General features: G+C 39.3%; 1 protein-coding gene across 5 annotated transcripts; it reads left to right on the plus strand.

Annotated features, from left to right (window-relative positions):
* The first annotated feature begins 33 nt into the window (after nt 1-33).
* On the plus strand, nt 34-27,258 carry GPR180 (G protein-coupled receptor 180). 5 transcript variants are annotated; one of them, XM_068166889.1, is made up of 9 exons: nt 34-312; nt 1,732-1,890; nt 4,811-5,005; nt 10,040-10,220; nt 10,407-10,456; nt 15,178-15,335; nt 21,543-21,734; nt 22,088-22,165; nt 23,992-27,258. In XM_068166889.1, exons 1-9 carry the CDS (start codon nt 144-146, stop codon nt 24,148-24,150), a joined length of 1,341 nt encoding a protein of 446 aa, XP_068022990.1. In that variant the 5' UTR covers nt 34-143; the 3' UTR covers nt 24,151-27,258. The 5 variants fall into 5 exon arrangements, with proteins under 5 accessions (XP_068022990.1, XP_068022991.1, XP_068022993.1 ...); XM_068166890.1 differs by having other exon boundaries at nt 4,889-5,005; XM_068166892.1 differs by lacking the exon at nt 4,811-5,005 and having other exon boundaries at nt 35-312.
* Nucleotides 27,259-27,606: the final 348 nt, after the last annotated feature.

The following is a 27,606-nucleotide window of genomic DNA, read 5'->3' on the forward strand; positions in this document are numbered from 1 at the left end:
CCGCCGGGGCGGGCACGCTTATCCGCGTGCGGCTTTCATTGGTTCTCTCTCCTCTCCCGCCCTCCCACTCCCATGTCCCGCGCCCGCTTGTAATGTTGGAGGGGCGGGTCACGTGACGCGGCGGCGCGAGCCCCTGGGGCGGGATGAGGGGTAGCTTTTGGCGACGCGGCCCGAGGATGAGGTGGTGGCTGCTGTGGCTCTTGTGCGCCGCCGGCTGGTGGGGCGCTGGGGGCAAGACGCTGCGAGGTGGCTTCGTCAGTGCCGCCGCTCGGCTGGAGCCTTGGCGGCCCGTGGCGCGTTTCCAGTTCCACGGTGGGTGCTCGAGGGAGGGGAAGGAGGGGGAGCGAGTGGCCGCGCGGCCTGGCCGCAGAGTCCCTGTCCGCCGTCCTGAAGCGAGGGGGTCGAGGAGCCGTTGGGGCGCCGAGGGAACCGTTAGGGCTGCTGGCCGAGAGGCATGGGGAGCAGCGGCGGGCAGCGGGGCCAGCCCGTCTTCCGCCGGGGTGTGCAACAAGTCTGATTTGCGCTGCGGGCGGAGAGGAGCCTGGGGCAGCAGCGGGAGGTGGCGTGATGGGGAGCTTGGCCAGAAGCGGGACTCCGCTGGGCCAAGGCAGGGCGGCACAGAGGCAGTGATAAACGGGAGCTGATAGCAGCACGTCGTGCTACATTAAACAGCGTCGCTGTTTGTCAGTGGGTGGAAAGGTGCAGCTCTTCGTGTCCCGTAGTCCAATGTGACAGTGTTACCTGGGAGAGCAGAGACATTTTGATTTTCGCATGCATTTCTGGGATGCCACCACAGGAGAGAAGGGCGTGTTCGTTTCACTTCCCTGGGTGTTTTTAGGGTCAACATGCATCAAAATGTAAATTTGCACCTGATTACTCCCAATGACCTTTTCTTTCCTAAATTATCAATTCCTTGTTACTTAAGAGGCCTAGCAGTGGGCTAGAATCCTGTTAGAATGGGCATTGCAGAAATACAGGTTGTAAATAGCTTTCCTCACCACAGAAGTTTTATTTTTCAGAAAGAGATCTATGCAAGTGTGGTGAGTGCCATATACAATGAGGCTGTGCCGGTCAGCATGCTTTTCCAGTATGCTCAGCATTTTAGAGACTGTTTTCTTTCTCAGTTAACTTCATGGCCAAAGAGTTTTAATAAATGCTGCAAAAGACAACCAGAAAGATAATACTTATGCAGGCTTTCTCCCAGATTGGAGGAGCAGTATGAGAGTGTTTGCAAGAAAATAATGGAATGAAGGAAAATGTGATACAGCCCTTGTACTAGACTCAAGAGCTACCCTGTGATGCTCAAAGGTCATAAAATACTAGACTTTGAACCAGTTATTGAGACTGATTGAGGTATCATCTTTATCTGAACTTAAGAAAATAACATCTGAGGTGGGATGAAGGAAAAAAACTGTTATCTGGAAATCCATTTTAAAAAAGGGCAGGAGAGGGGAGGCTGTTAGTAGTAGAGAAGGTTCATGACATTTGTGTTAGGGTGAAGGTTTATTTAAGCACCATCATAAAGAATTATGTATGCAGTAGTAAGTTAATGACATGTGTAGAAATTATTTCTGAAAGAGTGTAAAGGCTTTTACAGGAAGTAGTGGTAAAAGTTTAAGAAATGAAGTGAGGCGGTAGTGTTGCTACTTACAAAAAATTATACTATGCTATTTTTTTTGTCTGTAACTGACATGAAGGCAGAGTAGTTGATTTTATTTTTTAAATATCAAGGTGACCATGCTGTTCTGTGTGTCAGAGTCAAGAACGTAGCAGTAGCTGTGACAAAAGCAGCTAGACTTCACCTGTTTCAAGCACAGGAATGGCAGAAGGTACAAAACAGTATCCAGGATCACAGCTGTACAGAGAGGTTCTCTAAAGCTCAGCTGACAAGTGAGTTGCTACTTTCTTCTTACGAATTAAGCTGTTTATGTGGAACCCTCTTGGGTGCATATTCAGAGTATTCAATGAATCTGGGCTTTGTGTCAACTTAAGTAAAAGCAGGACTTCGGCTTTCTGTAATTAAAAATTATTACAAGGAAATAAAATTGCTTTGTTTGCATCACTTCAGAAGACTTTGCAAGTTATGATTTAGTTTATTGGAAAATGAACAGTCCCTGACACATGATGACTTTAACATATAAACAGCCAAACTTCACGACCAATCCCAGTCTCATGCTTTCACTTGTCCACAGTTCAGAAAGGGGATGCATTTGGCTGAAGTTTTCAGTACTCATTCAATAAAGAGATTTTTTTCTTCAACTCTGAAGTAAAAAACCTTTTTTTTAATCTCAGACTTTTCTGTAAAAAAATGATTGCATTGAATATTCGAAAGAATTCACAAAGATTACCGTTGCAATATGAAACTAAAGAACTTGAGAATCAAGATTCTTGAGAAAGTCAAATGTACAGTTTGAATTGTGACTTTTATTGCAGTGGAATGAAACAAATTTAGAGGTAAACTAATGGAGCCTGCTGCAGTTACCTCTAAATTTCTTAAGTAAGTGGTTATGAGTTGGGAGTGTGTAGCCCAGATAAACAGTAAAAGGGTAACTTTATACCTGCAAAGCTTTTTTTTCTCTGTTGTTTGGAGTTTTGTTTTGATTTGTTTGTTTTTTTCTCCGGTCTGTAAGGTCATCTGAGGAAATTAATGTGTTTTGTTGTTTCTATTTTAAGTTTTTCTTTCCCCCTTGAATTTTGTAGTTTGGTGTTCATTGAATCTTGTATTCATATTTTGAATATTTGAACTGAGAATTACAGCAATACATACTAGGTAGATTATCTTCATGTCTGTTCTTTTATGAAGGAATATTTCTCATTTGTCAGGAGAGTTCTGTTCTCTAGTTCTGTGGAAATGTCATTTTTCAAAGACAAGAGTCTTTTATTTTCATGACAGCATAAGCCTGTCATGCTTTGATATACAAAACATCTTAGAGAATTTTTAATACAATATCGAAGATGAGCTAATCAGGATAAAGCTTTACTTGAGTATCTATCTAAATGGAGCATTCCGTGGAAGACAAACATAATGAAATAATAATTTTTGCACCAATTATTGATCATAATATTATAAAATCTAATTAGAGCATGAATTTTCCTTTAATAAACTAAATTAATGTCATAAATTTAATTCAAATGTATCTTAAATGAATACAGCTTATTTGTTAAATGCATTTCCTCTGTGGCACAGAATCCCTAGAGTAATAAATTTATCTCCTGGAACATGCCATAAGAAAACTTTACACGGGTGCCATTTTTAAGGATGCAGTTCCCCTACCCTTGATCTGAACTGAACATTAAGTGCTGCTGAAACGGCCAGTGGTTGGTCTGCCCCCCCTGTCTGTCACAGCAGTATGCTTGCTGTTTTCTGCTGCATGTGGGAATCGTGACTACAGGGTGAATTGGTTCTGTTTGCTGATCTTGAGCAAAATCAATTCCATTTTTATTTTGTCTTTATTTCTTGTGATTTAGTTTTCATCTTGGATGGAAAACTGATTAAACATGCTCTGTGTGATTCTAAGTCTCGATGCAAATAACACTATCAGAACTCAGCTGAGAATTGAAATGGAGAGTGAAGCCATCCCTTTGAGATGCAGTTTTTTGACAGGAGCTGTTTAACTTTATGTATTTGATTGATAAGATATGTAGCTCCAGAATGGAATGCATACTTGGCATCACCTACAGAAGACCAATAGCCTGTGTTTGAAGACTTTGTTTTTCTTTTTAGTTCTTGTGTTGTCCATATCTGTACTTCATGACAGTTGCTGCGAAGATATATCCCATACATTTCTTCCTGGATCCTAATGTTGATCAGCTCATGCCTTGAGAGAACAGAAAGTATAAGTCGAAACAAGTGTATTTAAATTACATAAAGGTTTTTCAGAGGTAGGCTTCAATTTAGAAATTAGTTTAAATTTTGTCTGCAAAATATTTAGAGATAATGAATTTGCTAAAGGTGATTTTGTGTGTATGTTTGCAGCTTTTTTTATCTAGAAAGGCATAAAAAGCCAGAAATGGCTCATTTTGCACATTTTAAATGACATTTTTCTCTTAGTCATTGTCAAATTATTACGGAGAATTAATCTACAATCTATTTACTATATTATTGTTTTTTCTACAGAGATGACTTTCATTTGTGGCTGAGCTAATCAGCACTGGACTTCAGTAATCAGTGTAACAGTACTTGCATTACTTGCAGTTTTACCCAAACATATAGGGCCACAGGTTTCATTTGCAGCAAATGTTTATTTTTAAGAGATTGTGCTTGCTTAACAGTTGCTTTTAGGAAAAATAGTGGTAAGTTCAGTGAGCAGATGAAATAATGTCTCTTACATAGTTGGTTTTAAATGCCATTTGATGTGAAATACGCAATTTTATTGGGCAATGATCTCAACCCTTAGCTGTCAGTTGAAACTAATGTTGGGGAAGAAGCTGTAAAGTATGATAAGATACACCTTGAAAGCTTGCGCGTTGCAGTTTACCAGGCTCACATGTGGCTGTTCCAGTTTGGTGCAGTTACTGGCCTCTAGAAGAAAGGAACCCTCCCAGTGAAGCCAAAAGCTGAGAGATGGAATACGGTACATATCCTCACCGACCCTTGCCTGCACTTATTAGAAACAAAAGATTAAGCTGGAATTCTGGTCCCTGGTTTTACATCTAGTTTTCAAAACAAAGACTGGTTTATACTGCATGTAGTTTATAGCCTGTACATAATACTGTGGATTTAAATTTTCTCTTAATTCATAGACTGATTTGCTAAAACTCAACTGATTGAATATCTACTCCTGTTTTTGTTGTTCGTTTGTTTCCAAAGTGACTGTGAACCACACAGAGCAAAATCTGACAGTATCCCAGATTCCTTATCCAGAAACATGGTATGTGTTTTATGTAGACAAGTTCACCTGCGAGGAGAATTACTCTGAATCCGAGGATATTCAGTTTGAAATGGTCTTACTAAACCCAGACGCAGATGGGAATCCGTTAGATCACTTTAGCGCAGGGGAATCTGGTAAGATTTTTTTTTTCTTAAAATCAGATTTGTAAGTTAAGGATCTGATCACACAAACAAATCAGTACTTGTTGTGCTTGGAAAAGTGTGGAGAATCAATAGGAGAGTCTTCTGTATTTCATACTCTATTTTCTCATGGACAATAAAGTTTAATTCATTTGCTGGCATTACAGAGTAAACCTTCCTTTCTCTAGACTGACTTTCCAAAACTTGACTAAGTGGAAGTATAGCCACACAAGGAATAATAGTGTTAACACCTTTGCTGATAGGCATTTCTCCCATATTGAAACTGTAAGCTGCTGCTTGGATGTGAATTTAATCCCTGATTTAAATGATGTAATTTAAATGTAATCCCTTAGCTGTGTAAAATCTGATTCTGTGCAACACGAGTACACGCACAATAAAACATTTTGCCAGTACAATTTAGGTTCAGTGTTTAGGTTTTTCAAAGTATCTCAGTCATCACAGACTGCACATGAGCTATTTGTCAGTCCTGATTTTATTTAAGAAGTACAATTTTAAATTTTTTTACATACAAAAACTTCCAGAAGTAACTAAAGACAGCAGCTAAAGAAATGTCTACATAAAAATGTGTGTTTTGGACAATCCAAATCAATCTGATGTATGTTTAATTGCAGTGCTTAACGTCACTGGGAGGCCTCATTGGTATGCCACTAACCTCAATTTGTTGTGAAAAGGAAGAGCCCAATAGGCTTATTCTGCCTTCCACATACAGATTTAACCTACATACCCAGAATGAACCTACTTGCTATGCTCCGAATCATATTCCCTGCTGACGTTCTTGGTCTCAGAAGAGTACAGAGGGAACAAAGGCAACTCCCTTTTTGAAGGGAAGAAAATATTCACTGAAATATTTAGCAGAATCTGTAAGAAAGTATCACTGTTAATAATTTGGTTTGCTTATAATTGAGTTACCCATCTCTTTAACTTCCTAACTGTGCTGCTTAATCTACAGACTTGGTAGGTTTTATTTGGTGAATTTTGTATCCAGAAGTGAATTTCACAAAGCAATAGTAACATTATTGTGTTAAATCAAGCCACAAAGCAGCCATAAGATACCATGCAGCCCTTGAAGTGGTGTACAAGCCTTCTAGAGAGGCATCTCAGCTCTATATTAATTTTGTAAGACTCGGAAGCAGAACTCTGAACAGCTTGCATGCTATGTGAGGAGGTGCATAAATGTATTGAATGCACATACTTAGATCTAACAAGAAGGAAACAAGATGAGCTGTATATGCCATGTCTTCCACAGCTGCAGAGAAACACCTCTGTTTATTCAGAATTAAAACCTGCATCGCTGCTATGAATCACAGAATCGCAGAATTGTAAGGGTTGGAAGGCACCTCCAGAGATCATCAAGTCCAACCACTCCTGCTAAAGCAGGTTCACCTAAAACAGGTTGCACAGGATTGCATCCAGGTGGGTTTTGAAAGTCTCCAAAGAAGGAGATTCCACAGCCCCTCTGGGCAACCTGTTCCAGTGCTACAGTACCCTCTTAGTTATGAAGTTTTACTTTATGTTCAGATGGTAATTTCTGTGTTCCAGTTTGTGCCCAATGCCCCTTGTCCTGGGCACCACTGAAAAAAAAAAAAAGTCTGACCCCATCCTCTTGACACCTGCCCTTTAGATAATGTTACAATCCCCTCTCAGTCGTTTCCAAACTAAACAGACACAGAAGTTACACTATAGAATCCTGAAGTTACATAGTTAAGTACCTGTGTCTACTTTAAAAGAACTGAGGAGGATTTCCTTTTTCTCTCTGGAGAATAATGTTTGCCATTTTTTCACAGAGGTATGCAACTTAGAATGTTAGGGTATCAGAATATTCAGTTTCATTTCTTCATTCTTTCATTCAAGTACCTAAAAGGTGCATAAAGGTGGTTCAATATAGGTTGTACTTCAGTTACTAAAACTGTGGCCTGACACAGGAGATCTCAGAAGTTAAAATGGTCTAAAAGGAAAGTACAGGAAAGAACTTAAGACTGTAACTTTGTGATTAAGATGTTTGCCTTGAGGGATGAGGAGGTATGACTGCTGATCGTGGCAAGTAATCTTTAACATTTTATACAGTTGGGATTTTTTACACACATACAACATGCTAGTTCCCTTCTAAGGGCAAGCTAAACAGGTAGACCGTGCTCTGAAGATCTTTGAAGTTAGGTATTTCAAACTAAGATACATATGCAACTCATAAGTTTAAAGTTGGGAAACTTAAATAGACCAGGCTGATATTACCCTGCTGGTATTATGTTATTTTTTGTATAGTTGTATTTCAGTGCAACTTTCTCTTAAACCCTTTTGGTCTCAAGCCAATCATCCACAGTTTGTCTTTGGTTGGAAGGAGCTTTCTATTCAATATTGTTAATTGTTTATTAAAATTTAGTTGGCTCTCCTAAGGAGTTTTCTGTGTGTACCCATATGGGTGAGAAATACCTTATGTCCAGAATCCTTGCCAACTTTGGTGAGTGTCTTTTGAAGCAGAAAGCATAAGAGATTTCATCTAAAATGCATGGGTTCATGATTCATAAATCATGCTTTCATGTAGGTATAGAAGAGAAATTTTTGTTTTCATTACTTTATGCTCTTTTTCTGCATTTCACTATATACATGCCAAAAATTACTACTTTGAGCCATGGAAATTATGGCACTAGCAACAATTCAGAACTCGTAGTATTGTAATGTTTTTCAACATAGACATTGAAATGGGTATAAGTGTTCTATTTCTAGTCTCTGGGTGGAGCTTGTTGGAAGTCTTTAGCAGAGTTGTTTTGCTGCTGGCGGATAGACATTGTTCAGAATCTGATTCTGTGGGCATCAGTTTCAAGGAAGGTTGGGGAAGGAATTGCTAAGTTTTCTGTGAGGAATGTTTGTTTGCCCTTTTTGCTTACAGCTTAATGGCTTTGACCCTTTGGGAGCTCATATGAGTAGAAAAAACAGACAGTAGAAAAAACTTTGAGGATCCAGGTCGTCAGGGAAGCATTTTACTGAGTGACATTATGCATCATGCACAGGACAGCAAGATGACTTGGCCCAGTCAACATGGGTTAATGAAGGGCAAGTCTTGTTTGACCAGTATGATCTATGACAAGGTGACCTGCCTAGTTGATGAGGAAAAGGCAGTTGCTGTTACCTACCTTACTTGACTTTAGTAAGGCCTTCAACAGAGTCTTCCATAGCATCCTCCTGGAGAAACAGACTGCTCATGGCTTGGACAAGCACTCACTGTGTTGGGTAAAGAACTGTCTGAATGGCTGGACCCAGAGAGTTGTGGTGAATGGAGTTAATTAAATTCAGTTGGGGGCCAGTTAGAAGTAGTGTTCTCCAGGGCTCGGTGATGGGGCCAGTTCTGTTTCACATCTTTATCAATGATTTGAATTAGGGGATTGAGTGCACCCTCAGTAGGTGTGCAGAGGAGACCAAGTTGGGTGGACATGTCCATCTGCTGAAGGGCAAGAAGTCTCTGTCACCATTTTTGTGTGACAGTTACTAAGTATTTCCCAGTCTGGATAGATGGCCTTGAGGCCAATGGTAGGAGATTCAGTAAGGTGAAGTGTCAAGTGCTGCACTTGGGCCACAACAACCCCATGCAACAGTACAGGCTTGGGGAAGAGTGATTGGAGAGCTACTCAGTGGAGAGGAACCTGGTGGTGTTGATTGATGGCCACCTGACTATGAGTCAGCAATGTGCCCAGGTGGCCAAGAAGGCAAATGGCATCCTGGCTTGTATCAGGAACTGTGTGACCAGCATGTGTAGGGATGTGATTCCCTCCTTGCTACTGGTGAGTCCACACCTCACTCTGTTCAGTTTTGGGCCCCTCACTACAGGAAAGACATTGAATTGCTGGAGCATGTCCAAAGAAAAGTCTCTAATCTGGTGAAGAGCCTTGAACACAAGTCTTAGGAGGAGCAGCTGAGGGCACTGGGTCTGTTCATTCTTCAGAAGAGGAGGCTGAGGAGAGACCTCATTGCTTTCTACAACTGTCTCAAAGGAGGTTGGAGGGAGGTGGGGTTTGGTCTCACATGCTACAAATGACAGGACAAGACAAACTAGCCTCAGGTTTTGCCAAGGGAGGTTCAGATTGGATGTTAGGAAAAATTTCTTCACAGAAAGGATTATCAGCCATTGGAACAGGCTGTCCAGGGAGGTGGTGGTCACCATCCCTGGAGGTATTTAGAAGACATATGGATGTGGTACTTAGGGACATGGTTTAGTAGTAGTAACTTTGCAGTAGTGGTGGGATTGTAAAGCTTTAGGTGACCAGTTGAACTTGATGATCAGAAAGGTCTCTTCCAACCTCTGCAGTTCTGTGATTCTGTGGCACTGAGAGATTGAAAATTATAGGGGTTCTGTTTTGTAAATAATGCCAAAAACTTGAGACGTTGTCTCAGATTGGTTTAAAACAAAAAAAAATCAACTCCATGAACTTACTCTTCTCTGTGCTGTGTTTCTTTCCATTTTTCTTTATCTAAAAGTTTCCTGTCTTGATCAGCTCTGGGTTTTGAACTATTTTCTATGGAGGAATAGTGACACCCAGTGGTTACATACATTCAACAGAAGTCTCTTCACAGTTCTATAATCTCAGATTGTGCCTTTAAAACTGAAGGAAAGAAGAGTTAGAAATGAGTCCTTTAATAAATGTTTCTGACTGATCAAATGGCCTACAATTATTCTCTGTTTCTCAAGAAACTATGCCACTTTATCCTATTTCAGCAATTGCTACAAAGCTATTTGCGTTTGAAGAGAATCTCTCCTTCACTCAGAAAAGATAGTACTGAATACAAAAGAATACTTTGTCAGATCAAATAATAATCAGCTCTCTGGAAAAAATCACTGACTTTCTTAGATAACATAGGCTAGGATTTACTCATTTTAGCTGTACTGCCACTTTTGGGTGACAGTTACAAAGTGCTACTCAGTGCTTATATAAAAAACATACTTTGTTTTAATTATTTACGGCTGGTAGCAACATTTCTTTATAAAATCTAAGATGTATTTTTTTTTTTTCCCCACAGGATTACATGAATTCTTTTTCCTGCTTGTCCTGGCATACTTCGTAACTGCTTGCATATATGCACAATCCCTATGGCAAACAATTAAGAAGCATGGGCCTATGCATACTGTGTTAAAGGTGTTGACAATTGCATTGTTGTTGCAGGCTGGTTCAGCTTTTGCCAACTACCTGCATTTCTCAAGGTATCTTTGCTTATTTTTGCTTTCAGTCTCAAGATTTAAAGAACATTGTGTTGTAAAGATTGGTACAAGATTTTTTTGTGTTGTGACGAAACATAGGACTGAGTTTTCAGCCTAAATGTACTTTGAAGGGAGAACATGCATGTAAGCCTCACTTACTTAAGTATCATGTTTTCATTCTTTTATCAGTTATTCCAAAGATGGAATAGGAGCACCTTTTATGGGAAGTCTGGCAGAATGTAAGTATGCTTGTCTACTATTTGCTACATATTCTTATACATGAATCTGTATAATACGTTAGCAGATACTGTTGTTGGACTGTATTATGATCATGGGCCGTATCACTATAAAATACTAAAAGTTGTTCTTCTGGAAAAACAAGTTTCATTCTCTATGTTTGCAATAATTGTATTTAAAATTACACAATTACATATTGTTTAGGATTTTTAAAGGATATAGTTTTTTTCTGAAGATTCCTTCCTACAAGCACTTAAATAGGTCCCTTCCAACCTTAGTGATACTGTGATACTGTGTGATACTGTGAGTAACAATTTCAATACATTGGAGAGGGTTGCTAAATTTGCATGATTTCGAGTAGCAAAGCTTTTTAGGAGTCTTAATCATGTTTTATGTTTATGGAGTTTGTCGTTTCACCAGCAAACTTAATGTTGATTGTAATGGAAAAGCAAGTAGTTTAAAGCACAAGTAATCTGATTAGAATGATGAAAAAAATTATGTTAACAGAGTGGTTTTCGCCACTTTGTATAGATATTCTGGGTTCTCAATAGAGCTAACTTCCTGTAACATTCCTTCTCAGAATGCATTATTCATGGATTCTTCAGGGTTAAACATTACTGTTAGGTATTTATTAATTATTGCTATTTTTTTCTCACATTTGAAGCACTGGAGGATTCTTTCTAAGAAAATACATTGCCTTTTGATTAGCTTGAAGCACCCCAAGAAAGTAGTACTGTGGTAGTGAAAATAGCATTGGATAGTAGAGAACAGTTAAGTCATCTGGACATCCATAAATCCACGGGTCTTGATGGGGTGCTGAGGGAGCTGGCTGAGGTCATTGCCAGACCACTCTCCATCATCTTTGGTAAGTCATGGCAGACAGGAGAGGTGCCTGGGGACTGGAGGAGGGCAAATGAGGACCCGGGTAACTATGGACCACTCAGCCTCAGCTCCATCCCTGGAGAGGTGATGGAGCAACTTATGCTCAGCACTGTTCTTAGGCATATCAAGGACAAGAATGTCATTAGGAGCAGTCAACTTGGTTTTACCAAGGGGAAGTCATGTCTGACCAACCTGATAGCCTTTTGTGAGGACATAATCAGGTGGATAGATGATGGCAGAGCAGTGGATGTGGTTTATCTTGATTTGAGAGTAAGGCATTTGACACTGTCTCCCACAGCATCCTTGCAGCTAAGCTGAGGCAGGTTGGGGACTGAGCTTCTGGAGAACAGTGAAGGGGAAAAGAACCTGAGGGTCCTAGTGGATGGAAGGTTGACCATGAGCCAGCAGTATGCTCTTGTGGCCAAGAAGGCCAATGCTGTTCTGGGGTGTATTAGACAGGTTGTGGTCAGTAGGTTGAGAGAGGCTCTTCTCCCTCTCTACTCTGCCCTAGTGAGGCCACATCTGGAATATTGTGTCCAGTTCTGGGTCCCTCAGTTCAAGGACAGAGAACTGCTTGAACAAGTCCAGTGCAGAGCCACAAAAATGATTAAGGGAGCGGAACACCTTCCTTACAAGGAGAGACTGAAGGAGCTGGGGCTCTTTATCTTGGAGGAGACTAAGGGGTGACCTCATTAATGTTTATAAATATGTAAAGGGTGAGTGCCAAGAGGATGGAGCCAGGCTCTTCTTGGTGGTGCCGAACGACAGGACAAGGGGCAATGGGTGGAAGTTGAGGCATAGGAAGTTCCATGGAAACAGGAGGAAGTATTATTTCACTGTGAGGGTGACAGAACACTGGAACAGGCTGCCCAGGGGGGTTGTGGAGTCTCCTTCTCTAGAGATACTCAAGACCTGCCTGGATGAGTTCCTGTGTGACCTGGTATAGGTGATCCTGCCTTGGCAGAGGGGTTGGACTAGATGATCTCTCAAGCTCCCTTCCAGCCCCTAACATTCTGTGATTCTGTGATAGTAACAGCATATGGAGAAAAAATATTTTCCTTCCTAGAGCATGTTAGGAAGCTTGCAGTTGGAACTAACAGCCTCTTGATGGCACTTGGCACCACAGTAATTGCCTCTTTCTTGTTTTAACTATTTGACTTAGCAGGTCCTTGCAGCTTCCTCAGCAATGGTATTGTTAAACTTTCCCTCATGTCTCCTGAACTTAAATTAAATAGAGAGTATGGAGGTAGTCATATCTCCTCCCCAGTGAGAAACCCAGTGTTAACTACCCAGCCAGAACTTCAGAGAGTAGCTGCATACTACATTTTCTGTGTAGGTATTGTAGTGAAGAGCCCACTTGTAGTTGCTTAAAGCAAAACTTACTAGCAATAAAATATTTTTTAATATTGAGTTTTCCTTTCCCACTGTTTTTAAGGTTTGTAGTTCCCAAAAAAAAGGTAGAAGAGCAGAAGTAATAAAAATGTGGAAAGCTTCAGTGTCAATTACAGTTCTGAGGAATGGCTGATAACAAGTAGCATAGTTTGAAGATGGAAGGTGCTGACATTTTTCTTAGAACAGAAACCTGAGTTAAAAGTAAATGGCAAAATTTCTGTTGACTTCAGTGGGGCCATAATTTCTTTCTACAAGCCTGTCCAGATGCTACCCCAAGCAATTACTCTTTTCCTACCACCATTTACTCTTTACCATATATGAAGGCCTGACTTTCAGTCTCATTTACTGCCTGAGTTAATCACATAAATCGCACAAATAATACTGACACTCAAGTGCATAATTTTATAACAAAAACATTATCTTTTCACTTTTGGTAGGATTGAAATGTGATAAATAATACTATTATGCCTGTTGAACAGCCCAAGTAGATGAATTGTGAGGATGTTGGACAAACATGGTATCAGCTCAGTAGCATGTGGTGTTACACTGGCCCTGGCTGTTGTACAGTATTTGTAATTTCAGGCATTTTTCTGAGCTTGCTTTCTTTTTGGCAGGCTGTGCAGGAATACCAAAGATTAAAGCCACTACTGCGTTTTTGTCTTATGCTATGTTATTTAGAAATCAATTTGAACTGTTACCACACTCAAGCAGAACAATATCTATATCCAAGATATGATTGAGTTACTATGCCTGGCTGTAACTTATAGGGCAAATTATCTTAAGGAGTGACAGAAAATAAAATGCTGTCTAGAACATCTAGATTTGTTCAGCCATTTTTCCAGCTTGGACTTGTGATGCTGGTTTGGCAGGCCTTGGGTTCACATAACAATTTTCCCTAGCAAGCTCTATGACTCTGTAACTAGCACTGTAAAATAATCCCAGGATGATTTTTCCCAAAATCAGTGCCAATTAATTTCATTAAAGAATTAGCAACTTTGTATTTTCTAAAAGCTTATGATAGTTCTTAAACAGTGAAAGTGTCTTAAACATTAAGAAAGAAGCATTTAAGCATTTAAACTGTGAGAATCCCAGATTGATCCCAGGAATAATGTGTTGAAGTCTGTTTTATATCCATACCTTGCTAGTATTGCTGGTGTCAGGGAAATAAAGCTGATCTTCATTTGACACAGTCCCTTTGGCTGCAAATTAATCTTTGTACAATGACAGCGTTTTCTGTGCCAATATTTGTAGTAAATGTGGAGGTACATTTATCTTTTATAATACAGTCCAACTGCATAAAAATAGAAGCTTGCTTCTGTGACACACAAATATTTTTCATGTACCTGATAGTGTAAGGAAAAATTACAAATAAGAAACAAATTTACTTGAACTAAACTACTAATCAGATGGAAAGTGTTGTTGTGTGTAGTGTCCACTCTCTAATTTTTGAACCAAATTTGCAATTTACATAGTACAAGAATCTTTTTTTTTTGTTGCACATCTTTGCTACACCAGTACAATGAGGTGCTTTACACTCAAGTCCAAACATCAACTTGAAAATTGTTCAATAAGGTTTAGACAAAAACTTTCCAGGTCTAAAGCTTACAATCACCCAGAAATAAGTCTTCCATTCTTTCTACTGCCAGGAGTAGTTCAATGAGGCTAACAAGTAAAGGCTTTATATAATCTAGCATGAAGTTTTCTTTATTCAGATAGAGCTTCAAACCTGGGTTTGAGATGCTGATTGAGTATGCAACTTTATAGAGTATGTGTTAATTGTTCCCAAACAGAGAAAAAATCATTAAAAATGGACTTCACAAAATGAAGCATTTAATAAAATTAAATATAAGCAAGTTGTTCCAGATGAAGTTTCTGTTAGGGTTATTCATTATAAATTCCCCTCTAAGTGTCTGAGAGTGCAATTTGTCCTCAATATTTGTCTTTTCTGTCACAAGCTACTGCATCCTTTGGACATAGTGCAATTAAAGTACAATACAACTACCTGATTTTTGAACAAAAACAACAACAAAATCAGAACCAAGAAAGTTGTTCATTTCGTCATGTTTCATATTTGCAGTGTGATGAACATGATTAGAATTCTTTAGCATTTATAAGTCTGTTTATGCAGATGGACTCCAAAGTCCAGACTTCTCTGGCACAAGAGCAGCATTTGGAAAGATGTGGCCCTGTGCCCATGTTGTTGCAGAACTGCAGCATAACTAAAGGAAAGCTGATAATGGTCTGTTTGGTCACTGGAAACCACTCAAAATATCCACATTTTGTGGGAAAGCAACCTTAGCTAGTCAAACTGACATCAAAATTATAATTAACGGTCATATAGCAGAGGTGTAAATGTCCATCCTTCCTTTTTGGGTATATAGAACATTCCTCTTTGCTTTAGAAAAAAAATATTTTTATTGTGACTTTACTTTGCTTCTGTTTCCCATAGTGTGCGACATAGTCTCACAGATACAAATGCTATATTTATTGTTGAGTCTGTGTATGGGTTGGACGATAGGCAGAACGAAGAAATCTCATGGCAGGCCTCTCCAGTGGGACTCCACTCCAACATCTACTGGCATTGCTGTAGTAGTTGTTGTTACACAGGTTAGTATCTTATCTTCATTCTTAAACTGAGGTACACAGATGCTGTTAAATATGACAGACCGTGAACCAACTAATTTCAATATTTTATGAGGAAGGGAGTATCAAGCCTGGGGAAAAAAACCCACAGCATAATGTGCATCCTAATGTCTAATAGGTAACAACACCTTCTCTTTGCTTCAGCAATTTAATGTGTAGTTCCAGAGTGTGTTTTTGTTCAGCAGTAAAACCACTTAAAAAGTTCCCACAGTTTTCCAAACTCCTGATTGTGCCAATTGTTCATGGTATTATACTGTAAACCAGATGGGTGAAATGATCTCAACTGGGGGAGGGGGGCGGGGGGGGGGGGGGGGGGGGGGGGGGCGGAAAGGGCCATTTTACCACAGTCGTTTTACTGACCTAATTTATAATGTGGCCCTAGAAATAGCTGTAGCCAGTACAACTGAGGAGTTGTGAACTACTTTGTGGGAGCAGCAACAAGAATCATGAAAGACAAGAAATGCTGCTGTGAGAAATTGTCACAAAAAAAAATTCTCAGCATCGTCTTAGAACTCCTCAAATAGGATGTCTGATGGACTTTTCAATCAATATAAGGGAATTCTTGAAAGGCTTATGTGCAGGATTGGTCTTGCAAATATACAAATTGTCTGACACACAGTTTCATTCAAATATTTTCCATTAGTATAAATTAGAAAGTCAAGTAAACTAGTAACTTAAAAGTAAATTGTAATGGAGATCATCCAACCCTGGTAGTACCTTTTGTAAACAAATTTTTTTTAATCGCAGCATAAAGACAAGAGAATCTGAAAGCTATTGAGAGAGGAGCAGGGAGAAACTGGAGACAGTAATGAGGAAGACATTATAGTGGAGATTTTGTACCATTTGAGTTGTGTCTGTAATTAGTGCTGCTTCCAAAATAAATAAGTGGACTGCTAAAACAGCTAGGAGCTGACATTTCTTGCTAATTAAGTGTGTAAACCAAAGGCAATTAAGACCAATGAGACTGTTGAAATTTAAAGATAGGTTCATTCCACCTTACTTTGACACCCGTCTAGCACCAGAAATTTTACATGTTGGTAGTAAAGAAGACTTCTGAAGTATTTAATTTTATTCATGCTTCTTCAATTGTACATATATATGGGTGTGTTAGAAGTCTGTCACTTCAGACTGGAAAGGTGGTGGTGGTTGTTTCCTTTTTACTGTATAGAAAGGACACTTGTTATCATCAGCTGGATCCTTTTTTGGTTGTTACTTGGGTAAAAATTTGAGCAGGTACCATAAATACGTGGTGCTTCCCCACCACCAGTCCGTTATACATTTGTGATGGCTTTTTGAGCGGCACTGAAGCACTGACACAAAGTTTTCTATCTTACTTTTCACCACCAAGTCATAGCTCTACCACATCTTTCCTCCTGGTACCATAAGATTTAGCAGTTTTGTAGGAACAGAATACAGATGTCAAGAGTATGTAATTGCCTGGGTCACTTTGCACCTTCATCTCAGTATCTGCTGTCTGCAGCAGAAGTTCCCTGACACCATGGCTACCCTTGCCCTTTCTGGAAAGGATGATTTCTATCTCATGCTTCAGTACATACAAGGTACACCTTCTTCCAGCTTTCCTCTTAGTGCAGAATGTGTCTGTTGAGCTCAGAGGAGCATGATCCAGACCACATCACCTCTGTCAAAGGTAACGAGCTCCAGACTTCATCGTCTGGGTTAGTCTGTTGTTCACTGGTCTGTCTAGATTGACACAGGTTTTAGACCTGCTGTAACAGGACAATCAATCAGTACTTTTAAACATAGAACATATGTTTAAAAACACAGAACAACTTCTGTTTTCCCAGCGATTCTCACAGGAGAATCAGCTTCCTCTCATGCCAAAAGACAGATTTGTGTGAATAGTCAGAGATATTCAAAGGACTTGCTGTGGAGGGTGCTGGAAATCACATCTATTACCCTAACACAGCTAGAGATTGAACCATGTTAGCTTTATTGATGTTCTACACTATCTGTCCTTATCTCATCTTCAGGGAAGTCAAGCAAGTGGACTGCCTGGGAAAACATGTTATTCAACTTAACTGCAGTTTTGACTGGCAAACTATCTGACCTTGTTTGTCTGCTACTTGTTTGAATTACTTGGACAAATTTTCAGGATTTCTATTGATGCTATGGATATTTTCATTTTCTTCTGTCACAAATGACAGCAACTTCTTAGGCTGTGTTTACAGGTTACCATCAGTACAGGTTGGACATAGCCTCCTAGTCAGCAAATCTCTTGTGGCCTTTGCAGCTGCAAAGTAGCAGCATCTCAAAGGAGGGACAAGTCTGCCATTTAGCATCTCCCTTTGCCTTAACTTGTTCTTTATTCCAGCCTCAGAACAAAAAATGCCCAGGCCACTCTGTATTCATTAAAGATTCCACTCTCCAGTGCTGAGACAGAAATCTTCTTCAGAACTTTATTGATGGCAGGCCTTTGCATCACATTGGCTTCAGCAGTTTCACTTTTCACTGCTGATCAGAGTGGAGGTAGTGATTCTAGAAAGATAGCTGATCACTTTGAACCAGACTAAAATGACATAAAATCTTTGTTGCATTAGATGTCACACATCACATGGGTTCTTAAGTACACCCCAAAGGTGTGCCCATACCTCTGACCTTGCTCTAAAGCATTTTTTACTGTACTGGCATTGCATGGCATTAGATACGCAAGTACTAGATACTAGGTTAGAAGCAGCTAGTTAATTCACTTTACCTTGCTGTTAATTTTCATTTCTTTCTTGCTTCCTTCTTCTCCTTGCTTCAGAGATGATCTGTCCCATGAGAACCTGCCTGTACTGGAGATTGATGTATTGTCTTGGCTTGCCATAAAGTCAGTGTTGGCATAGAGAAAGGGAGTGTCTGCTTCCTCATTGTATGGATGTGGAGCTTCAGCTTGTATATTTGGAACATCAGGATGATGTCCATGGCAAGCATTCCTCTAGCATTTGAAGAGGAAGACCAGTACTGGATACTGGTTGCTATCCCCTGTGAAGCAAGATAGGTCAGAAATATGTGCAGGTGAAGTCAGGCATTTTGAGCAGTGTGTTATGTAAATAAAGGAGATGGTCATTCTTCTTCACTCTATGAAGAAGCAGTGTGACTTTAATGTTGGACAAAGCTAGTGCAAGTCAGCTTTTCAGCTACCTACCTCATTCAGTTCTTTTGTCTGCAGCCTACTATACAGAGTTATTGTTTGGATAATAATTAAAGTTTCCCCCCAGTTTCTTCTCAGAGCTCAAACTTAGCTCTGCTCGCTGCCGACCAAAAAACGTCACTGATATCCACTTCAGTACGTTGCTGTCTGGGTGTTTTTTCAGCTTCTTCCTGATACTGCAGCCATGTGACCTGATTCTATGGTCAAGGTAAGGGACTTCTCAGGGCTTACTGACCTTAATTTTTCAGGCATAGCCAGCCAAAGAGATTTTTACTTCAAGATCATGCTTGCCTCTGAAAGCTCATCCTTTATTGAGGAATGGATTGCCTAATACAGTGTAACCTAGAAACACTCAATAGCACAAACTTGCTTTTATAGGATCCTGCTTTTCTCTGGTGAGTGAGAACAGTTCTGGCTCTTACTAAGAGCAATGACACATTTACTTTGTTCCAGTTTCCAGTCTGTTGCACTGACAGTTCCATCTCTGCCTGTAATGCTTCTGCCTTCTGCTTATTTTAAGTAATGAAACTGAAGGAAGCTGGATTTCTGTGATCTTACATTACTGTCACTACACATAGTCTTTGATCAACTGATTCCTGTGTTGTTTGCACAGCTTACACTCTTTAAAGGGCTAGTCCAGAGCATACTTTCCTGTCAGACACTATTTTCCCATGATGATTTGGACTTTGTTCTCATGATTCCTTTATTCCTGTTCTTTGTCATCTTCTCATGAAAGTGTCTTCCTTCATTGCTGTTACTACTGGCATAGGTTAAGGAAAATTCAAACCCTCTGAGCTCCGTTCCTTCAAGGTAAGCTGTCTTTGGGGGATCTACCTCAAGTTTCTTCTTAAAGCAATGTCACAGTTCCATCTCCATCAGCATATATTTCTTTTTTCCAGATGCATGCTTTAGTTGGGAATGTAGATATACAGAGGAGCTGTTTAGAGGGGGTGGGGTATTTTCTCAGAGAGTGTATGTCCAGTCCAGAGAAGTTAAATACTATTCCCAAGTGTAAATATCAAAAAGAAATGTGCTTTGTGCAAGACTGCAGTGATTCTGTAACTGGTAGAACTTTATTTATTGCCTGAGCACGTTCTACCTGGACTGAAATAACTTTTGTGCTAGCAATTCATCAATTTCATGCCAAAACTAGTACTGTAAACATAACTTTACCAAATACTGTCCTGTATCTCAGGGTTTCAGGAGCCATTTATTTCAGCCACTTAATCCTTGACAGAATTCTCAGTCTAGTTTGATCATTTGAAGATGTTTGCTTGAAATTACTTAGAGCTTTATAGTGGGAATATATGAAGCCCGTTGATGGGATTGCTTACTAGTAATCAATGATGTTCAAGATGTATGTATGCTTCACATCTGTGCTTGTCCCATCTATTTTCCATTCAGGTAGTTGTGGACTGACTGAAATGATAGCAGTTATGTTTGCTGTTTCATGGCCTAGGTAATGGAAGGGAAAAGCGCAGGAGTGCTTGCTACCTGATGATATTCTAAGTGAAATTAATCCTATCTCAACTGATGAGGCTCAAGGACACCCACCTTCAGAAGGCACAGATGGAGTACACATTAAAAAAAAAAAAGTTAATATCAGTAACCTTTTTGTCTTTGTGTAATTCATGTAGTGAGAGAGCCTTTGAATGCGCTCAGAAAGGAATCTGACTAATTTAGATTTCTAAATTGAGGCATACAGTGCCTGCTTCTGAAGGCCTTCAGAGCTACCTTACTCATATAAATCAAATTTGCCTACCTTTCTTCAGAAAACCTGCTTCATTAGGTACCCAAAACCTAAGTACAAGTGAGATGTGTGCAGTAGGTGGACTGGATTCCAGTGTATATTCATGTCTTAAAATGCCATTCCACTGCTTACGTAGTGCTGTGAGAGTCTAACCTTTATGGACACTCTAATTTTTAACATTAACATTCCCAAAGTCTTAAAATGATACACTTCAGTAAGACCCATTTTTTATGCAAGAGGCATGTGCCTACCTTCTGCCCAAGTAAGATTCAGAACCTGGGCACTTCTTAAATCTGTTTTTGCATGGAAAGTCTATCAATAAGCTTTCTCACAGTGTTTCTACAAAATTGGATTCTGCAGCAAATGAGATACAGTGCAGAGAGATAAGGAAAATTACTATTATGATGCAGTTGTCTGTTGGCTGGAGCATTTGTCCAGATGTTGGAGCAGCATTTGGAACCTGTGATGTTGCCTTTCCTAGACCTTAGGAAGTTTTCATGCCAGTTGCTTGCAGAGTCAGACTCGTTCACAGTTTCTGACCTAGCTCATGTTGAATTCTTTTCTCCACAATGGCACAGCTTCAATAGAAGGGGTGGAGAGTGGCCCACCCAAGAACAGCCTATAGCCTGGCAGTTGCTGCACTCTCTAAGGAGGTGGGAGATGTGAGTTGGATTTCCTTTAGGCAAAGAAGGGAGTTGTGGGAGATCTAAGTTCAATCTGGGTGAATGCTTGAGCCTTTAGGCTATTGTATAAAAGGGGCAGCCGCACCACCCTCTTACTTCCCCATCTTTGAAAAGAAAAGTGAATCCTGTTAGGATTTTGAAAGAAAAGGCGTAGTCGCCTGCCTTTGAAACAAGCTTTACAGGTTGTGGATCCCAAGTGGAAGGAGACACCTCCCTGTAGCTCTGTGGAATCATTTCAGTGGGCTTCCTGCTAAGTAGGCCACTGTTTAACTAGGTGGTGATTTTGGATCTTATGCTAAGGTGCAGCATTTATCCTGTCCAAATTAGAGGAAACTGTAACTCGTCAAACTTTCTAAAAAGTACAGAATGCAAGAGTGAGACTCTCCTCCTTCCAGCTGCACTTAGAGTAATAGGTAGTGCCAAAAAGTAGTTCCCACTAGGGTATTTTTGTGCAACATGGCAAAGTCCTGAACAAGCAGAGTAGATCACAACCAGTTGTGCTGATAATTTAATCCATGATAGAAATATAAACTGAGGTCTAGTGTAACCTTGTTTAAATGTACTTTGCTCCTGTTGTTTTCCAGAGCTTTTTATTAATTTGGGAGCAGTTTGAAGATACGAATCACCACAGCTATCATTCACACCATGGCTTAGCAAGTGGACTGCTTATTGGCCTCAGAGTTTGCCTGGCTTTGTCACTGGCTGCTGGTCTTTACCAGATCATCACAGCAGAAAGAAGCACGCTGAAAAGGGAGTTCTATATCACCTTCACCAAAGTATGGGTTACGTCAGGGAAGCCGATCCCTTCTGCTGTAAATATAATTGTGACATGCAGTTGACTGAAGCATGAAACGCTTTTCCTCCATGAGAAAGTTAACGCTTAAGTGTCTATTTTGATTAAGTTGCACCCTGTCATCATATTCTGAGTAGTCATTTTAATTTGACAGGGCATAAAGAGCTTTTTTAAACAGTAATCCCACCTTTCATTGTGTGGTTTTCATTCTGTTGATTAAAAATTAAACAATGGGTTCATAAAATAGACAGAAATGTAAATGCAGTTCCTCTAACTGTCATTTCTTCTAAGCTGGCATGTAGTCATTCTATAACTTCTACTCATCTTCTCTTTCAGGCCTGCATTCTCTGGTTTTTGTGCCACCCATGTCTTGCAACCATTGCTGTAATATTCAGAGAATATCAAAGAGAAAAGGTATGTACGGGCAAGATAAAAGAGATGGAATTTGAATAGTAGTTGTTCTTCATGTTCAGTGTTTGTTAGCAAACTCATGCTCTTAGGCTGTTAATCTTATGACCCCAAAGCAACTTGAAAAGTCTTAGTCACACAGCTTTCGTTGATGCTAATGTGAGTCATATTTTACAAAGGCATACAGGGTTTGAATCATCTAAGAGTAATCATTTCTAGGTTAAGGCAGGGAGGGGGGAATATTGTGAAGTCAAAGGAAAGTATGGAGGGGGTGTTTTGTTTTATTGTTTGCTTGTTTTCTTTTTTAATTAAAAACACCTTGGGGATTCTTTTAACAAAGCTAGCAGAAAGATAAATCAGTGGATTTTCGTTGCTGTTGTTTGCCTTTTAGTCTTCATCCTTTAAAACCTTTGTTTGGCTAAATAGGTCAGGGAACCTATAGGTGAACTGTATTCTTTAGATTAAGAAATCTGTCCGGAGAGGTAGTTTGGCTGGTAAGCTTTAAACAGTTAAAAGCAAAGGTGGACTCTCTGGACTTCTTAGTTGCTAAAACATACTGGGAGCTGGGGAACTACAGTGTGAAGCCTGCCATGTTCAGACACAGTGTACTACTGTCCTCACTGACTAACTCATTCCAGGGTAAAGTTTGCTTTTTTCCCTCTATGTTTATAGACATATAGAAAACATATATGCATTTGTGTGCAAATGTTTTCAGAAATTGAGCTTTTATTTGTGTAGAGGATATACAAGGGAAATAAAAAGGTTCCACTAAAAATATATAGTAAAATACTGTGTTTGTTTAAAAAAAAAAAAAAGGGAAAAAGAAATCTAGAGGTTCCTCTAGAGATACTAATGAAGAGGCTTTTAGTTGTTACTTGATGAAAACATCATCAGAGCAGGAGGACAGTCTCTAGAGGTGAGATCAGTAAAGGAAATTTTGACAACGTTTTCAAATTTTGAGCTTACTGAAGAGGGAGTGCAATTGCTCTGCTCTTGCATTTGAGCAAGTGTAATGATCTACAACCTCTAAATTATGACGGTTTAGCTGTGTTTCCTTCTTTAACACAGCACAAATCCTCGTGTTTTGCACATGACATCAAGAGCAGAAAAGATGCCAGTCTGAGAGCAAGTTCTGCAGGCTCTGGCAGCTTGTCAGAAGAATGAATGCCTCAGATTTATTAGATTTATTTTTTCAGGTCTTTCATATTGTATTGTACTTCAATACAATAAATGCATCATCAGTAAATACCCTATTTATGTTGAAAAAACATGTTTTAAAAGACTCCCTGTACAAAGCTTTTGCTTTCTCAGAAAAAATAGTTGTATGTTTCGTAACTACTGCCTTAGACGTCTTTTACATTTAGAAAGACTTGCACTGAAAACATATTTGACTAAGTGAGATTGATAAATCACTGTCCTCAACAGTTCCATGAGTGTGCTAGTACAAAGTGTTTCCAGGCATTTTTTTTCTCCTTTTTTTTTTTTTCCCCCCTGCTCTGTTTGTTGTAAGAATAGAATATTTAAATATCACCTCTGCTTGTGAAACTGCATGGGTGGTGGATTGCAAGTCTGAAATTCCCCAGAACAGAGACTGCCAGAAGGGTTATATGACTTGCCCAGGGCTATCTGCTGATATAAAACCACACAGGTGTGAGAGTGAATCCTGGGCTTGAGATTGATGTTCAAATCTTTTGTAACTGCAGCAGTATTAAAAGGCTTAAAGTTAAACCTCAAGTACTTAGACAGCATGCCAATAGAAATTCATTGTGGGTTGTTTTGTGGGGCGGTTTTCACTTTTTGTTTTTTACTTTTTTTTTCCTTTTGGTCTCTAGATTATTACCATAGGCGTTATCCTCTGTCAGTGCATCTCCATGGTTATCCTCTACAGACTTTTTCTATCTCACAGTCTATATTGGGAAGTATCTTCATTGTCATCAGTGACATTGCCACTAACAGTATCCTCTGGACATAAAAATCGACATCTCTTCTGAGATGTTTAGGAAGAAGACATTATGTAATAAATGTGCAATAATAACTTGAATATGCAGGTGTGATACATTCATTTCACTGGAAAACTAAGTGACAGTATCGGAGCACTTCACAGACCTTTAGTCTGACAAGGTTTCTAGATTAATCTGTTAAAAGTATCATTGAGTGGAAAATCCATAGTTTGAATAATTTTATAAATATTGTTTGTGTAGATGTGGTTCTGAGCTGCATCACAGAAAAGTACAACGAGCCTTTTCTCTCCCATTCACAGACACAAAACGCTGTCCTTACTTTATATCAGTACTAGGTTTGACAGTGTTATAAAATGCTGTTATTAAAACATCTACAAGCTCAAACAAGTCTGAAATAGGCCAGTTGTGAAATTGGTGTGATATGTAATGACAAGTACAAGTTATTTTATTTTCATGCTTTACAGAAAATGAATTTTATAAAATGTATAAGTATGAAAGAAAGGGAAACAAGAGAGAGAGTCCTCTATAAAATGTGTAAAATGTTCACAACTGACTTCAAGACACTTTACTAGTGGTGTAAAGGCAAAGCCTTTTTGTGCAACTGATGTTCACACTGGTTGAAATAGTAATGGAAATTAAAATAGGGTTTATATTGGTTTGTTTGGGTTTTTGTTGTTTTCATTGGGTGGGTTGGTTGGCTTTTGGTTTGTTTTTCCATAAATATAACTAAAAGGTTCATCCAGTAATGAAGGTCTAAACAGTAGTTGAGGCTTAGAAGACATGGCAATGTAAAGGTAATTAAAACAGCAGGCTTGCATCTTTTAAAGGGAAAAAAAAAAAAAGGCAAAGAAAATGGAATGGGTGATGTGGTAGTAGAATTTTAATCCTGATATAATTCATTTCTGTTACATTGAGGATTCAATCATAATTAAGCCATATACACAGATTAAATTAACAGAAGCATTTCAAATAAATGTTGGTTTCAGTCATCAACTACCCATGAATTCCTGCCCAAGGATACTTAATCAGGATTAAATTTTCTATGAATAATTGAAAAACAAAATACTCACTGGATTTGTTATAATCCATGTTGGCACTGGGTTCTAAGTAGTTGCCATCTTCCATCCATTGTAATAAAGCCATACTGCTTTGTGATGCCCTAGCATTCAGAAAGCCAGTGTAAATATATACTTTATTGAAGTGCCTATTTATTATGATTAAATCATGCTGACTTTTTTCCCCCTTCATAATAAGAACATACCTATTGCCATTGACTGAAATCTTTCTTTTTGCTTTAGTTTAGTCCTTGTCACATTTAAGACTTCTTTTCATACACATTTCTTCACAACATGGATTTTTTTTCCTGGTAAATGAATGTTTGTTTCTTGTTAACAGTATGTATTTCATTATGTGTCTATGAAAATATGAAAACACTGGGGTTCCAGCTTTAAAGTAGCTGTAGCTTTTCTACTCGTGTTTGCCTCAGTTATGAGCATAGTTGAAACATAAGCTTATTCCATTTTAGTTCAGAGGCAAAACTAGACATTTGCCTTTGACTAAGGCAAAATGGCAACATGACAAAGTTGCTCGTTAAATCATCTCCTTTCTTATTGTTTGTAATTCAGATCAAGAATGGCAGGTTGAGGCTGGAAAAGATGAGATATTATGATTTCACACAATCTTCAGAATGATTAAAAGATTAATTATTACATTCCTCTGATAACCACAGGAAAATATTATTGGTTAAAACTTCAGTCTTTATTTCCCTGCTTATCTCTGTACTTTTCATCTTCTCAAGAAAAAAGCGTCCTGTTTTTGATCAGTCTCAAATAATGCAGTAGAAGAGTTCTATCTGTCCTCATGTATAAGACCTGTAATTCACACATAAAATAGAATTTTCTGATAGACATGAGAAGCACGTTACAGTTTATGATCCATCCTGATAAAAGTTTGAATCTATGCAAAGTAACCTGTATGTGACTTTCAAAAGAGGCACTCTATTTGTTTTATTCTCCAGAGTATTTTTTTCACTTCCTGTAGTCCCTCTGACTTCAATCAGTCAGTATTAAGGTAAATGGAATCTTAATTTCACCTTATAAATATGCCCTACAACAATTCATAAAATGAATTCACTGTTAAGATGAGTGTAAATATGAAGCACAAGGTGTTGTCTTTTAATCTTTTCCAGATTGCCCCATAAGTCAGCAGGTAACATTATGCTCTTAGTTTGGCACTGAATCCAACAATTTGAAAATAACTGTTGCAATTAAGGATCATTTTCTTATGGTAAATGGAATAAAGGACATATGTTCCTGCTGTGGTCTATTAGCATCCTTTCATAACCAACACTCACCAATTTTATGTTGTTAAATCATTGATACATAGTGTAGCAATAGGTCAGCGTGACCGCAAATACATTGAAGATGTCAGTTTAATTCAGTACAGCCTGTCTTAGGGGGGAGTCTTCAAGTATGACTAATTTACAGAGCTTCATACTTACCTGCACCCTAGCTTGAAGCTTTCTGCCTCTGGGTTGTGCCTGAAGAGTGTTTTGAGTATGTGAAAGCCTCTCTCTTCTTCCTAACTTACATCTTCTGCGAGACCAGCTGATAACAACTTTCTGTTTTCATGCTTATTCACACAGTTACCCGTTTTATCAATCTGGCTTCATAACCTCATCTTGAAAGAATAGCTCCCAGCTTTCTTTCACTTTTCTTCAATCAGCACATCCTGACTGGGAAAAGTTTAGGGTTTTTTTTACTAAAACACGCTTTCTGCCATGAACTGGGGCTCTCACATACAGCTGAAGAGCTCACGATGCATCCTATGTCAGCTGTGTGTTAGATGACAGCAGTGGACAAAAGCACTCCTTTTGTATGCCTGTAGCACCAGCACATGTGTTAGGTGGCTTTGTGTCCATCAAAAGCTGCCACATACCCAGGGAGCTCTCAGGGAATGCTCCAGCATCTGTGGGCAACCTGCCACCTCACTGCTGCAAGAGACTGTGGCATGTACCCCTCAAGGCCATGCTACTGCTGCTGACCATGTGAACCAGCATTGTTTACTTGAGGTCAGATGATGACATCTCACTTGAAAGTTTCTGCGCATTCCACAGTACTGTTTTAAATAAAGTTGCAGTTACAGAGTATACAAATTCTGTTGCCTGTGCATTTCTGTGCTCAGTAAAGTGTGTACTGATGAGACTGCAAACTGAAGTTGGTTGTGCTCTGAGGAAATCCACGTCTGTATGTGGGGGGGCATCTCCTTTCCATCACCATTTCTACTGGCGCAGGTGCCCGTTTATGTCAGTTATTATTTATTTGTTGCAGAGGGAAGTGGGATGCCCAGATTGGGAGAAATGATCACCAGTTTGGTCTATAAGAGCCCTACAAGCGGTGAGCAGGGATCACCTTGTATTGCTCCCAAACAGCACAATGGAGGCTGGAGCATTTCTAGGCCTCATCACAGGTACCCTAAGCTATTTGC

Source organism: Melanerpes formicivorus, unplaced genomic scaffold (genome assembly GCF_026170545.1).
Source record: "Melanerpes formicivorus ecotype bairdi unplaced genomic scaffold, bMelFor1.0.p_v2 SCAF_110, whole genome shotgun sequence".
In the NCBI taxonomy this organism is placed as follows: Eukaryota; Metazoa; Chordata; class Aves; order Piciformes; family Picidae; genus Melanerpes; species Melanerpes formicivorus.

Bases quoted from the DNA above. Each gene is read 5' to 3' on its own strand.
- GPR180 (XM_068166889.1), top strand. From the start codon at position 144: ATGAGGGGTAGCTTTTGGCGACGCGGCCCGAGGATGAGGTGGTGGCTG. The intron at 15,336-21,542 runs GTTAGTATCTTA...GTTGTTTTCCAG, and splicing joins TAGTAGTTGTTGTTACACAG to AGCTTTTTATTAATTTGGGA. The intron at 21,735-22,087 runs GTATGGGTTACG...CTTCTCTTTCAG, and splicing joins TCTATATCACCTTCACCAAA to GCCTGCATTCTCTGGTTTTT.